At 43.4% G+C, this 13,252-nt stretch overlaps 2 protein-coding genes across 2 annotated transcripts; one reads left to right on the top strand and one right to left on the bottom strand.

Annotated features, from left to right (window-relative positions):
* Positions 1-2,307: 2,307 nt before the first annotated feature.
* Positions 2,308-4,420, bottom strand: LOC138623787 (OTU domain-containing protein 1). Its single transcript, XM_069703480.1, has one exon. The coding sequence runs from the start codon at positions 4,222-4,224 to the stop codon at positions 2,860-2,862; it is 1,365 nt and encodes a 454-aa protein (XP_069559581.1). The 5' UTR covers positions 4,225-4,420; the 3' UTR covers positions 2,308-2,859.
* Positions 4,421-7,609: 3,189 nt separating this feature from the next.
* On the top strand, positions 7,610-12,520 carry tgif1 (TGFB-induced factor homeobox 1). The gene is made up of 3 exons (XM_069703479.1): positions 7,610-7,822; positions 9,829-10,067; positions 10,873-12,520. Exons 1-3 carry the CDS (start codon positions 7,807-7,809, stop codon positions 11,539-11,541), a joined length of 924 nt encoding a protein of 307 aa, XP_069559580.1. The 5' UTR covers positions 7,610-7,806; the 3' UTR covers positions 11,542-12,520.
* Positions 12,521-13,252: the final 732 nt, after the last annotated feature.

The raw sequence follows: 13,252 nt of genomic DNA, 5'->3' as shown, positions 1-13,252 counted from the left end.
TGGCGCGTGGGAATCCTTCACAGACACGCTGCTACACACACACACACACACACACACACACACACACACACACCGGGGCGTGTCTGTCAACGACTCCCCCCCCCCCCCCCCGCCTCCCACCATCCCAACACTTTCCCTCCCTCTCCGTGCCTCCGCGCTGACTGTGTGCCAGGACTGCGGTGAAGCGCCCCCCCCCCCTCCCCTCCCCCACGGTCCACGCTCACCTGCCCTCTTGCTCTGTAGTCCAGGACTTTACGGTCGGACGCAGTGAAAGCAAGGGGGGGAGGCACGAGCATGTCCCTAAAGTTGTTGTTTTTTTTGTGCTCCCGCGTTAAAAAAACAAACAAAACAACAACAACAAAAAACTTTCACCCCCTAATGTCCATGACTGCAGCGTTACGTCATCACTGTAAAGCTTTGAGGGGTAAAAGATACAAATACAGTTTAAGTAGGATGCTGTAGCCTGCAAATGTTACGTGAGCATTGTGGGATCACGTGGTAGATGCTTTTTTTTTTTTATTTATTTTTTTTAAGAGGAAAGTGTTTAATCAGTGTCAAAAAAAAAAAATCTCCCTTTGGTAGTGTAATATTTTTAGAATTAGTTAAAACTTTAAAAAAAAAAAAAAACACTATCCCACCGTGTCCTCCAACATCCCATAATCTGAAACATTTCACGTTTTTATAAGCACTGTGTAGTCAGTTTAACTCAGAGCAGTAGTAGGCCTACTGATAATCCCACGTTGTTGAGCTCAGTTTGGAAAAAAAAAAAAAAAATGAAATCCCTTAATAATGGGCTACAGTAACTTTGTACGGGCATATGGGAGCCTGCAGCGCCCCCTAATGGAAGGAAAACGCAACATTTACCAGCGGGCAAACATCCGAGATATCTATAGGAGGGGGGGGGGGGGTGGACAAAATACCATGAACACCATTGTCATGACTAACGGCTAATTTTAAGCAGACACGTTGAAGGTCTACGCTGGGTTGAGCTGCGGCAGGGCAGACGGAGCGAATCTGTGATGCCGCATGCCAATTTAGGTGCATTACATCAAAAACAAAGTTGGATGCATTCATCAAAAACCATGGTTCGTGGATCAAAGTACTTAAAATAACCTTTTAAAAAACAACAAGAAGAAAAAAAAAGAAAAAAAAACTTGTATACTTGGATTGAAAGCGGGTGAAATAGACCATAATTTCATCTCGCCGTCCTCATGTCACACGCCTGTGTCTGTCCCATTTTGTCATGATAATAGAGAAATGATGATTGTGCCATTTACTCGCTCTTTTTTTTTTTTTTTTACAAAACAAATTAAAAAAAATAGATCCTACAAATACTATGCTGCAGTACAAACTACTGTTTCATCCTGCATAAGACACGTAAAGTTTCAGAGGCTTCTCAAAAAAGGAGCGCGAAAATTGGAGTACTACAACTGGCAGCTCTTTATGTTTTACTTATATAATTCTCTTTGCTTCTTGTTTGTCTTAAGAAAGTAAGACCAAAAAAAAAGTTCACCGTTACCTGGGCTGAGTTGCAGCTGAATCCTGGATAAGCAATTTCTTAATATTAAGTACTTTAGGAGTGAATGTAGCATATTTTGGGAAAGTGCATATGAGGTCTTGGCCCAAGACAGATGCCTTAAGTAAATGTCTCAACTTAAATACTTTCAAATTGTTTTTCTGAAATTTCACATTAAAATGTTTTTTCTGAGGCCAGAGAACATTGAAGTTAAAGGCACAAAAAAAAAGGAAAATTATTGTAAGTATTGAACATGAAGAAAACAAAGCAAAACTGCCGGTCGTCTCTGCATTGCCCCGGGGACTACGTTTTGTTAAGAGCAAGCTTGCGTGAGAAAAACTTTCCTTTAGGAAATCAAGCAGAATAAATCCACAATCTACAGATGCTATTGCCGATCTCATATATTCTGTGACAGTCCACCCTTCAGCTTTAAACTCGTAAAGTGAGAGACTTTGACTCGGCACAAGTCCTTTGCTCTCAGCGTACTGAGATCGCAGTCACATTATACACGGGGTTCTGCAGTCTGACCAGACTGAGTGGCTGCAGGGTCACCGCATGTAATAAATTCCAAACATCCCTTTTCGCTTTGGGACTCCAGCGAGAGGAGGACGAGTCCACCGCACATCACTTCATCCGGCCTCCCATGATTAAATTACAGTTATGGACAGTCTTGCACCCAGGATGACAGCGGACTTTGTCACGGATACTGGATTACAATTTTGCCAAAATTTGGACAGGAGACAATTAATCAAGGAAATGAGCATATAAATGAAATATGAAGCCACTGCAGCTTTGGGTTTCTTCAAAACTTTATTTTGAAATCCTTAAAAAGATCTGGAATAACTGAAAATGAACCGTTGGGATTGTTCTCACAGGCACAAATCAAACTCTCTGAACTAGCCTGATAGGACTTTTGTGCAAAAGAGAGTAACTAAATAGATATTAAACAATGGAGCTATGTGGAAAATGCAAACCAGATTTCTTTGTATTTGAAAATATTTGAAATACTGCTACCAAAGCATAGGCACAATAGAAAAATAACTGGTCTGCCAAGAAAAGGCAAATAAATACTGGATCCTCCAAAAGCACTTTGTTTTTCACTCGTCACCATAACCCAAGCCATCAAGAAGAACTGACTCGCACACACTTTCAAACACTTCAAGAGACAGCCAATTTGGAAATGCTGGCATATACAAAAACCAAATCATGTGCACTGCACTTCTTTTCACTCACAATAGAAATCTTATATAAAAAAAATAATTTAAAGCATATAGAATCCAAGCAGAAACAATCGTTTTTGCATTCTTCTGTAACAGTGTACAACCATTTACTGCATTTTCTTTTCACACGGAACCATTTTGTTCAATGTACATTTTCGATAAGGAGGCTGCCATCGACTTTGCCAGTTCCTCATCGCGTTTCCTTTGCATCTGTGAGTGCCGGCACCAGTCCTCGTACTCGGGGTTGAGGAGACACCTGTCCAAGAGGACGTCGTAGTGACCGTTGCTGAGCCAACTCAGCCAGATAGCCGATTTGGAAGCCTCCTCCTCCCCGAGATAGTGCACCATGGTGGAGACGGTGGGACTCTCCGAGCTCCCCCCTGTCGTGAGGTGGATGTTGACGTTCAGCATCTGACTCATGGCCAGAAGCTCAGGGTAGCCGGCCCAGGCGCCGTCCTGCGCCGCGTTGATCAGAAACTCCCCCGCGTCCCCTTCGATGATGGGGTTGAACTCATCCAAGTGGTCAGCGATGTGGTGCACCGTCTGCTCCCTCAGCTCCCCGTGTCGCGCCTGGTCCCCGTATGTGGCTTTGCACACGGCTCTGTACAGACAGTTGCCATCTGGAATGATGTGGTACCTGTATTTGAGCCTCTCCTTGAGGTACTTGTTTTGCTTCTCCACTTCAGCCAGGTACCGGGTGACTTTGCCGTTAACGTTGCCTCTCTCTTGGGATCTCTGTGGAAGAGACTTCTGCAGAACACTGAGCTCAAAAGCCAGTCTCTCATCCGATTTCTGACTGGCTTTGACGCCGCCCGCGCCCTTGTTATCTTCCCTCAAGAGGTCTTCAGGCTGAGCTGCCCTGAGGGGAACGGGCTCGTCTTCACGTAATGAGGCCCATCCATTTCTTCCGACGGAGGCATTAGACCGTGAAGCTGCATCACCCTCACCTGAAATTTCCACCATCCTCTTGTATCCCTCTAATCTGGGTCCACTGATGTTCTTTCTCTTGAAAATGTGATTTCCAAGTTCTGGGCAGTCAGAGAAAAGCTCATCAGTCCCATTCCTCAGATGATCGATCAAACTCACTATCACGTCAGAGTCACAGTCATTACAGGGATTATTTTCACCATTATGTGAGTGAGTAGACGGCGGGTTGGTTTTGGACTCCCTCGTGATACGCACCGGGACCGACCTCTCCACTCCATCGGGTCTGCGGATTAATATTTCAGCAGTCGACGTGAAGTAAACTGGCCTCAGAGACGAAGCCTCGTAACACGAAAAGTCAGGCATGTTTGCGGAAGACGCAGTCTCTCTCACGGGATCCCCGTTGGGCGACGAAGCTGTGTTTGGTTGTGTAAATCCCGGTCCTTCCACCTCAGACGAACTTGGTGTTGTCCTGTTCAAGCGCTCCGACGCGGTGGACAAAGTTATGGTAACTTTGCGAGACGACTTTGGGTAGTGTGTCAGCACACTGTTGTACAACTGCATTTTGAAAGAGTCCTTTATACTGAACGCCTCAGCCGGACTGTTACGGAAAGATGACAACGACAGCTAAAAATAACCTCCATGTCATCAACAACAGCAAAGTTGTAGGGAACGTTTCCGTGGTCCTGACTCCCGTTACCATTGACACACGAAGACGACCAGACTGTCCACTTTAGCCATCTTGCGTCATTTGCAGTTGGGGTGCCTCCCTAAATTTAGACTTCAAACTGTAACAGGACCCTGTTGACTTCAACAGAGTCAAGTCACACAATTAAAGCAATGTTTTTTTCCGGATTTTTTTGGGGGGGATTCTTTCAAAATAAGATCCCCGGCCGTATAAATATATGCATCCCGATTGGGAATGTTCATGCTTAGCTGTAAGGAATGGCCTAAAGTGACTTTTAGGACTGATTTAAATTCTATTTTCTTACACTGATCTGGCTGTTAACGGGATGTTAAAGTAAAAACAAAAACAACACTCTGCTCTGGTAATAAAAAATATTTTATTTTGAAAGCACAACTTCCTTTTTCCTCGTCAGTTGAGTGATAAGGCGTAAAAAAAAAAGAAGTTACGCGCACCATATCGCAAAAATATCAAAATATCTGCTCTTTTATTTCGGCAAAACTATTTTATTTTCTAATTTGAGTTGTATGACTCAAGTTATGTCCAATTTAAACAAACAGTTATTGAACAAGTCAATGTAGACATATCTTGTTATGGGAAATAGGTTATAAAACGAACATTAAACATAAATTAAATCACACAATAGCTCTTCTTTAGAATCTATATTACTCTATAAAATAAAAACGCAAAGCAAAGTTTAAAAAAAAAACTATTTACATTTGAAAAAAAGGTTAAATCACAACAGGTGAACAGGCAGACATAGTTTTCAATTTTGTGAAGGAAAAAAAATGGTCAAAGAGAATTATTACAATTGGTATATCAGTACACCTTTATACAAAATTAACTGCAACTACAATTCCAATTAACAACAACAAATAGTATCAAAATTATTTGATACCATTTCAATATTAGTGTCATAATTGCTCTGAAAGATAGTGACTGACTGGCAGGCTTCTGCGGGCCCAGCTTGATCATGTCTCTATTTTTAACACATTGTCTGTCTCTGAGCAAAACATGTGGGTGCCTAATATAGATATTACCTCAGTGGAGTCAGTTACAACTGCAGCTATAAAGTAAACTTAGAATTAAAAACTCAAAAAAATAATATATATTAATAAAATAGGCTGGTCGTGGTGGGTGACCAATTTAATTTCTACGCATTTATCACTTCCTGTGTGATACAACATTATGAAAATGGAGCAAGTATAATATTCAGTGAGGCTAAAACATATATATATATATTTTAAAGATTGCAAAAAAGGTCACATCAACATGAACATGACATTTCAGGAACTGCTGGAGGGAATTTCGTCAAACTTGGCACAAACATTTCACTTGGACTCAAGGATGAAAGGATTAGATTTTGTGGTCAAAGGTCACTGCGTCCTGACAAAACACATTCGCTGCCATAACGATTTCTTACGCTGACGATGACAGCATTTAACACATTTTTCTAATAGGATCAAATTATGAGGCATGACATTGTATGTCCAAAAGGTCCAAGGTCAATTTCATGGTAACATCACAATGTTCTGAAAAACACTTTTCCGGACATTATCGAACAGCTTAACTCAGGACCAGATGGGGAGATTGCAAACATGTTTTACATTTGGTCAGGGACTAAACTGATGACGCCAATTTGGGGTGGGCGTGTAGAAACTGTGGCGATTATTGGATTCTCTGTGCTGTCAGGTTAACGATTTTTAGTGAAATATCCAGGTTTGAGAATCTGTAACGTCATTGCAGCAACATCTGTTTGAATCGTTGTTTACTGTAAATATTGGCAAAGAACGTGAACACATATAAAGATCCCTCAGAAGTTTTCACTACATACATTATCAGTCTGGACAGACATGGACCTAGAGGTTCCCAGTCGTTGTTGTTGTTGTTGTTTTTTGTTGTTTTGTTTTTAACAAACCATGTGTCACCATGTTGAGCGCGGATTACGAAGCAGTGCGCTACAGTGACCAGCAGAGGGAACACGAGGACCTCCCGTTCGACGTGCTTCGATGCGTTCACGTACATGCGGTACCGCATGTACACACGCGGAGGCGACATTTGGCTTCAGACGCAGGGCCAATGGTACGCCTGTCTGGAACAAATACATGCAAAGAGGCGACGTTACAGCAGCAGCTGTCGCAAGGTTGTGCACCGCATACAAATGAAGGCATTGATCGCTTCCCCTCGCCGTGCTGTTGTCTTTTATAGTAGCCTGGACTGGTGCACTCACCTACAGTTGGATGGATCCATTTCCCGCCGCTACATACTGTATTTGAAAAATTCCTCCGCGAAATCAGAGCACGACTTGAAATAATGTCAAGCGGTATTGCAAATGAAATGACACACGTATACCGCAGGGAAAGCAGCATTCAGCTCCTGCAAGGACGAGCCTCTCTACTGACAACATGGGAGGGGAAATGTACAGTAGTGTGTTTACGCAGGACCTGCTTCCATAAACAGAATTTGGGTCACTTATATAATACTATATGGTGGCACGATATGGATTTATAAAACCACACCATTTAAAAGCAAACAAACACATACAGTCGGGGAGTATTATAGAAAGTATGCCACAGATACGTTGCTGCATGATGTAATCCTGAAGTGATCTCAAAGGAGATAAAACCGCAGAGCCACAGGGTGACTCAACTTATTCCCCAAATAGGATACCACACACACAGAGCAAATGTACCCATCGGAAGCAACAAACAAAAAAAACAACAACAAAAAAAAGAAGCTTGTGGCGATAATTTTTCATTGTAGTTGTGAAGATGTGAGCACGAGGTCCGCAGTGCCCTCCACCAGCCCGTTGTTGTTGTTGTTGTTGCTGTTGTTGTTGTCACTCTGACTGCCCGCCCGCCCGCCTAAATACACGCTTTTCTGCACTTCGTACCGAATTCACTCCAGCTACGAGGTGTTAATTTTGTATTCAGGGAGTCTGCAGCAGTTCGAGCTCAGCGAGACCGTATCCATGTCAGTGGAACAAGCCATGCTGATGTCAGAGATTTTTCCTCTGCTCTCCTCGGTGGGAGGATCTCCGTGCGTTGAGTCACGCAGCTGTCAAAGATAGCTGTCACCCAGTTTCAGGATCAAACACACACACAGTCAATGAGAAAAGGGCTTTGAGCCGAAGGGACGCAGAGATCTCAGGTAACCCCCCCCCCCTCCCCTCTCCCCTCAAGTCCTCCTAACAAGGACGGCTGGAAGAGAACGACAGAAAGAAAGAAAGAAAGAAAGAAAGAAAGAAAGAAAGAAAGAAAGAAAGAAAGAAAGAAAGAAAGAAAGAAAGAAAGAAAGAAAGAAAATCCAAAACGGGAAAGAAACGAGTTTTGATGAAGAAGGATTTTCGAATATTCGGATACACGCTGGAGAAAAGAAGAAAAACACCGCACTAAACCAAGACAACATTTTGCTTCTGCGCTTTGACGAGGAATAAGGGGGGGGCATTTTCGGGAACGGAGATGAAGACGAAAAAGGGTAAGTGGCGCGATGGCTGTGGAGAAGAATTAAGTTTTTTTTTTTAAATAAATAAATAAATATTTTTTTTTATTGAGTTTAGATAGAGAGAACCAACGGAGGGAACCGAGTAACAGAGCGATTTCCCTCATATGCAAACCATGCAGTCTATTGTTTCCTTTCCAGACATGACAGGGGGCTTTTTCTGCCATGTGCTGGCGCGATGTCAAAAGTCCATTATAGGCTGGTTTTTATCAATCATTTATCGCTATCTCGATACGTTTAATAAAGTTTTAGACACGAGAACACTTCGACCGTGTCGCCGTGTGTTTTTTTTTTTTTTTTTTTTTTTCTGGTCACGGTGTAATTAGGGGTAACTTTGTTGCTGGTTTAAAAAAAATAAAAAAGGCAAACTGAATTCAAATACGCTTCCTTTTAGTTGAAAGAGAAAGTAATTCAACGCTACATTCGTGACGGAAGTTTTAACTTAGTGTTTATACAAAGTCGGGCGCGTATTGCGAGTTCGGGAGTTTTGAGGCGTTCCGTTTTCTCAACGTGCAACCTTTCAAAAAAAAAAAAAAAAAAATCGTTATCTTGTATGCTTTAACCATTTCCCCGCGGACGGAAACGCACTCGACACCTTTTTTTTTTTTTTTTTTTTTAAATCTGCTCGAAATCCAAAGGTAAGACTAATGTTCATCCTGACCTCATTGTGGGAAGTTGCTGTTTGCCTTCATGGACCTCGTGGTGCAGCGAGCACGCACACAATAGAAAGCCCCTTTTTTTTTTTTTTTACACAAGTTGTTTAAACTCACAAAACCCGTGTCTTTGTTGGGTTAAAACAGGTTTTTTTTTTTTTCCGCTAATTCTGTTCCCCCCCCCCCTCCCCCGTGACATTTTGGAAGGGGTTTCGGTTTTTGACAAACTCGCCGTTTGCCAGTAGAAACTTTTGAATTGCATACAAAGAACCACGCAGCCCCGGATTCTTTTGTTTAGTCTGGAGACGCTGATTTGCAACAGGTCTCCCCTCCCCCTTCCCCTCCCCCCCTCCCTCTCTCTCTCTCTCTCTCCCCAACCTACGTAATTACCTCATCCTGTTGGCCGCTCGAAGACTTGGGAACTTTCTTACTCCTTTCCCACTCGTTTGCCCAAAAGAGCTGACCGCACATAAACCTGTAGGTTAAATCTTCTTTCATGTAGTTTTGGAATGACGCCGTGACGTCCTTAAGGTGTAAATATTGACCTGCATCAAGAGCTACTGTCTGTATCTAAATATCCAAAATACGTGCTTCTTTATTTCTCAGAAGAGGGCCAGGTATTCAGGTTGTTACGTAAATTGGACCCTGCAATCTAAATATTTAACATATGCAGGAGACCGGACCAATTGCGGATGAGAAATGGGATGGAAGTATCTTTTACAAGTAGTTTTAAAATCATTTCCCCTTTGCAGCGAGTCATTCAAAGGGTAAGCCCTGTTTGATCGCGATTTACTGATTAAACCCAAACAAAACAACAACTCAATCGTTGTTTTTTTTGTTGTTGTTGTTTTTTTGCCAATATACTGATGCTGTTCTTCAAAACAAAATCTCCCCTTTCATCACGATTATTCCTGTGCTCTCAGTCTGTGGAATAAACCTGGATTGTATTTGTTGAGGCAGGTTTTTTTTTATAACTGACACAGCATCAGACTAGCCTTTGTGACGTCCCCCTCTCTCTCTCTCTCTCTCCCTCTCTTCCTCCCTCCCTCCCTCTGCCTCCTCCTCCTCCTCCTCCTCCTCCTCACACCCTCCCTCCCTCCTTTTATATGAATCACATGGCTGAACTTGACAGCTTGCTTCTGACACATCAGCTGCCTCCCAGCAGCTTGCGTTTACCAAACTGCTGCCGCAGATCAGGCTGGAAGGACTGACAACAGGGTTAGGTGACTTTAGGGGATCCATGTTCTTCTTTGTCCTCTTCTCACACACTCTCTTTCTTCTCTCTCTCTCTCTGTCTCTGTCTCTGTCTCTTGTGCCCCGCCTGTGCAGGTTTAATGATGCTGTCAGGGAGTGAGACGGATGACGAGGATGGCGTGGACGCCCCTCTGGATCTGTCGTCCAGTGCGGGGAGCAGCAGCAGCAGCGGCAAGAGGAAACGGCGAGGGAACCTGCCCAAGGAGTCGGTCCAGATCCTCAGGGACTGGTTGTACGAGCACCGTTACAATGCTTACCCCTCCGAACAGGAGAAAGCCCTTCTGTCCAAACACACTCAGCTCTCCACACTGCAGGTAAGGACACGGATAGGACAGAAAGAGTTACAACTGCCCAAGCTTTCACTGCCTGTAAACCCTCAAGAGTGTAAACAGACCACTGTAAAAGTTCAAAGGGAACACGTGTCAACTTGACTGAATCATTTCCTGACTGGATGGCAAACAAAACATGACACATAAACAGTGAATTGAAGGTCATCCAAGCCAGCTTAATGTTGCAACATAAAAGTCCACGAGACAGCGTGAGTAAACTCATTCCCTGTGTGCTGTGGGCTTGGCTGAGGCACTTGGACAGGAATTTCCCTCCCTCAAGCCCCTTTCCATCCCAGCTGTCTGGGAACAATGCAGAGTCATTTACATAGCTGGAGCTACAAGCCTCCCTGAGCCAGTTACGACTAGCCTGGAGGGCTGAGGGAAAAAAAAGAAGAAGAGATGACCGTAATTACTGCTATGAAGAAGGAGATTAGGTTTTATTGAAAACTATTTTGAGTAGAGGATAAAAAAAAAAAAATTAAAAAAAAAAAAAAGTCCTAACTAGACTTTTTAAAGAAAGTTAAATGTTTAGCTGATAATTTGAGCTGTGATCACAATCTTTGGCCGAAATCTCAAAAGTCTGGTTTTTCAGAAAACAGGAAATGCTAATGGCGTGTGATTGGTGGGGTTTACCCCTTCATGTTGATTTCTCTAGTGAAAACACATGCTCACCCCGCACCTGGGGATAAGTGTACCAGCAGATTTACTTTCAGATGGCAAGGCAGATCATAAGTGAGCCGTGTGACGCGGCGTTCTCACAGCACAGATTTTTTGTCGCTCTCTTTTCCAGGTGTGCAACTGGTTCATTAACGCAAGGCGACGACTTCTGCCGGAGATGCTGAGGAAAGACGGCAAAGACCCCAACCAGTTCACCATATCCCGGAAAGGGAGCAAGGCCGGCGACAGCTTCTCTGACAGCTCCCAGTCCCCGAAGCACAGCAGTCCCGCCGCAGGTACCGAGGAGAGCTACGACAAGCGTGTCCTCCACCCCTCCAGCTTCGAACCCGCCGTGCCCGGTGTGCTGAGGAAGGCCGCGTCCCCCTCCGTACACTCTCCGACCTCCCCATCCCCCTCCCCGGGTCTCGTGCCCACCCGGCCCTCGGTCATCTGTCACACCACTGTCAGCACAGCAATGCAAGCCAGCCCGACAGCCTCTCACCCCTCCGTGCCAGGAATGAACTGCGACAGGGCAGCGGAGCTGCTGCAGGCTGTGCAGGCTCAGGCGCTGCTCAGGTGCCAGGATGAGGGGCCAGGCGGCCAGCCACTCCCCACCACTACCACCATCCTCGGAGGCACCAGCATGGAGGGCAACCTGAGCCCCCGCAGCGGGCTGTTCAACACCCCTCCCCCCACCCCTCCAGACCTCACACAGGACTTCAGTGGCTTCCAGCTCCTGGTGGATGTGGCCCTCAAACGGGCTGCGGAGATGGAGCTGCAAGCCAAACAGCTGGTCTCCTAAAGGGGAACGCGCGACAGAAGAGGAGGGAATAGAGACTGACTTTGTGTCTCGACTATGGATCTCCTCAGTTCAAGGACTTGTCTGCACGCAACAGAGAACAAATCCACATGAAAGCCTGATCATTTCTATTTTTGGTATACCAATCAAATTGATGAGGATGTTTTTTTATTGAAAAAAAAAAACTGTATCGAGGTGCCTTGGCTGTAAGTTGTTTATTCATTTCATATACATGCGTATGTATCTACATGTGTATTTTATTTGCACACAGGGACCAAAAATGTTATCAGAGAAATGCTGCCTGTCTTTATGTCTTTCCATTATCCTGTATATTATTGTAGAGACCGGAGCAAGAGCTAGAATCAGTCTACCCTTCAAAGACCAATCAGACGAATCGGTCGCATCCACACACGTTTACTTTACTAACATTTCAGAGATCAGTTCATGATTGGTCTGCCTCGTTTGTTTGCACACTAAAGGCAGAGGAAGGTCATCTCAGTGTCTTAAACATACTTTGCTCTTGGCATCTATGACAAACTTATTCACTACTGTAGTAAATGTTAATGTGTTTTCATAAGTATAGTTTTGATTTTGTAATTTACTTTTAGTTATTTTAAAAGGAAAAAAAAAACCTTTTATTATTTTTTTTATTTTATTTTTTACTCTTATTTTCCCACCACGGGATATTTCAGATGACCAATGTAGCAGGTTCTTAGTCTGAGCCTTCATCCCATCACTCAGCGAAAACAACGGCCAGTGGACTGGAAAATAAAACACTACAGATGTCTTTTCTGCATTTGCTGTTTTACGACCTGACAAAGACGCCATTTTTTTGAAATCACCAAAAAAGCATTTGTATAATAGGACCATGTGTATAGTTAATGTGACACGATGCCCAATGATGTGATTTCTTTTCATACTGTGCAATGTTTGTGGCAAATAGGGGTCACATGGGATTCAAATAAAGTTTTGTTTTTCTACATCTCTGAATTGATCGTATTTTTTATTAAAACATCTCGATGATTCAGATCCCTTTAATACACATTCACACAGGCTGTATTCTTATCACTCCTGCTGAACTTTGTTAAGATTACTGATTTACCCCTTAAGGATAAGGAGAACGTATTGAGCTTCGATGTTGATTAAATCAAAGAAGGGAATACAGGAGGACAGAAATAGTATGGCGTTCATGTCTTTCCACAGGCATTCAGTGGCATTCCTGTGTGTGAGAGGTTTACAACAGCTCCTTTCAATTAGCATAATCCTGCATAAATTAACACAGGCAAACAGCAGACGTCAACAGTTTCTTGCTAGCGGGTTTTTATGTTTGTCTACGTCTCAATAGAGTCAATGTAAGGCAGCTTACAACAGAGCGCGCTGGCTCATTCAAGGCTCGGCTGACAGCTGTTCCCCTCTGGCCCGGGTACAATCTTAAAGCTTCTCTATTGGCCTCAACAGGATTTGTTGACTATATTTGCTGAGGCATATTTATTATATTCTCCTCTGAAGCGCAACAATAATACATTTTTCTCATTTGAAGGGAATAAACGGTTATCTTTTCATTAAGAGTATCCCTAACGGTGCTAGTTAACTGATTTGCACTAATCAATTACCTATAATTTGTTACTGTTGAGACCAGTGCTGGAATGTAAATGAAGTATATAAAAATACTCAAGTATTGTACTTGATAAATATGAGGTACTAGAGTAAGTCA

The sequence above is a fragment of the Brachyistius frenatus genome, unplaced genomic scaffold, assembly GCF_029030835.1.
Source record: "Brachyistius frenatus isolate BFR_SWC_R1_liver_20210118 unplaced genomic scaffold, ASM2903083v1 Contig_47, whole genome shotgun sequence".
In the NCBI taxonomy this organism is placed as follows: Eukaryota; Metazoa; Chordata; class Actinopteri; family Embiotocidae; genus Brachyistius; species Brachyistius frenatus.
The sequence above is the reverse complement of the archived record's forward strand: the minus strand, read 5'-3'. Positions and strand labels throughout refer to the sequence as shown.

What these genes read in the sequence shown, in the direction of transcription:
- tgif1 (XM_069703479.1), top strand. An exon ending in CTCAGCTCTCCACACTGCAG is followed by an intron (nt 10,068 to 10,872) that starts GTAAGGACACGG and finishes TCTCTTTTCCAG; the next exon opens with GTGTGCAACTGGTTCATTAA.
- LOC138623787 (XM_069703480.1), bottom strand. Translation starts at nt 4,224, where the DNA reads ATGCAGTTGTACAACAGTGTGCTGACACACTACCCAAAGTCGTCTCGC.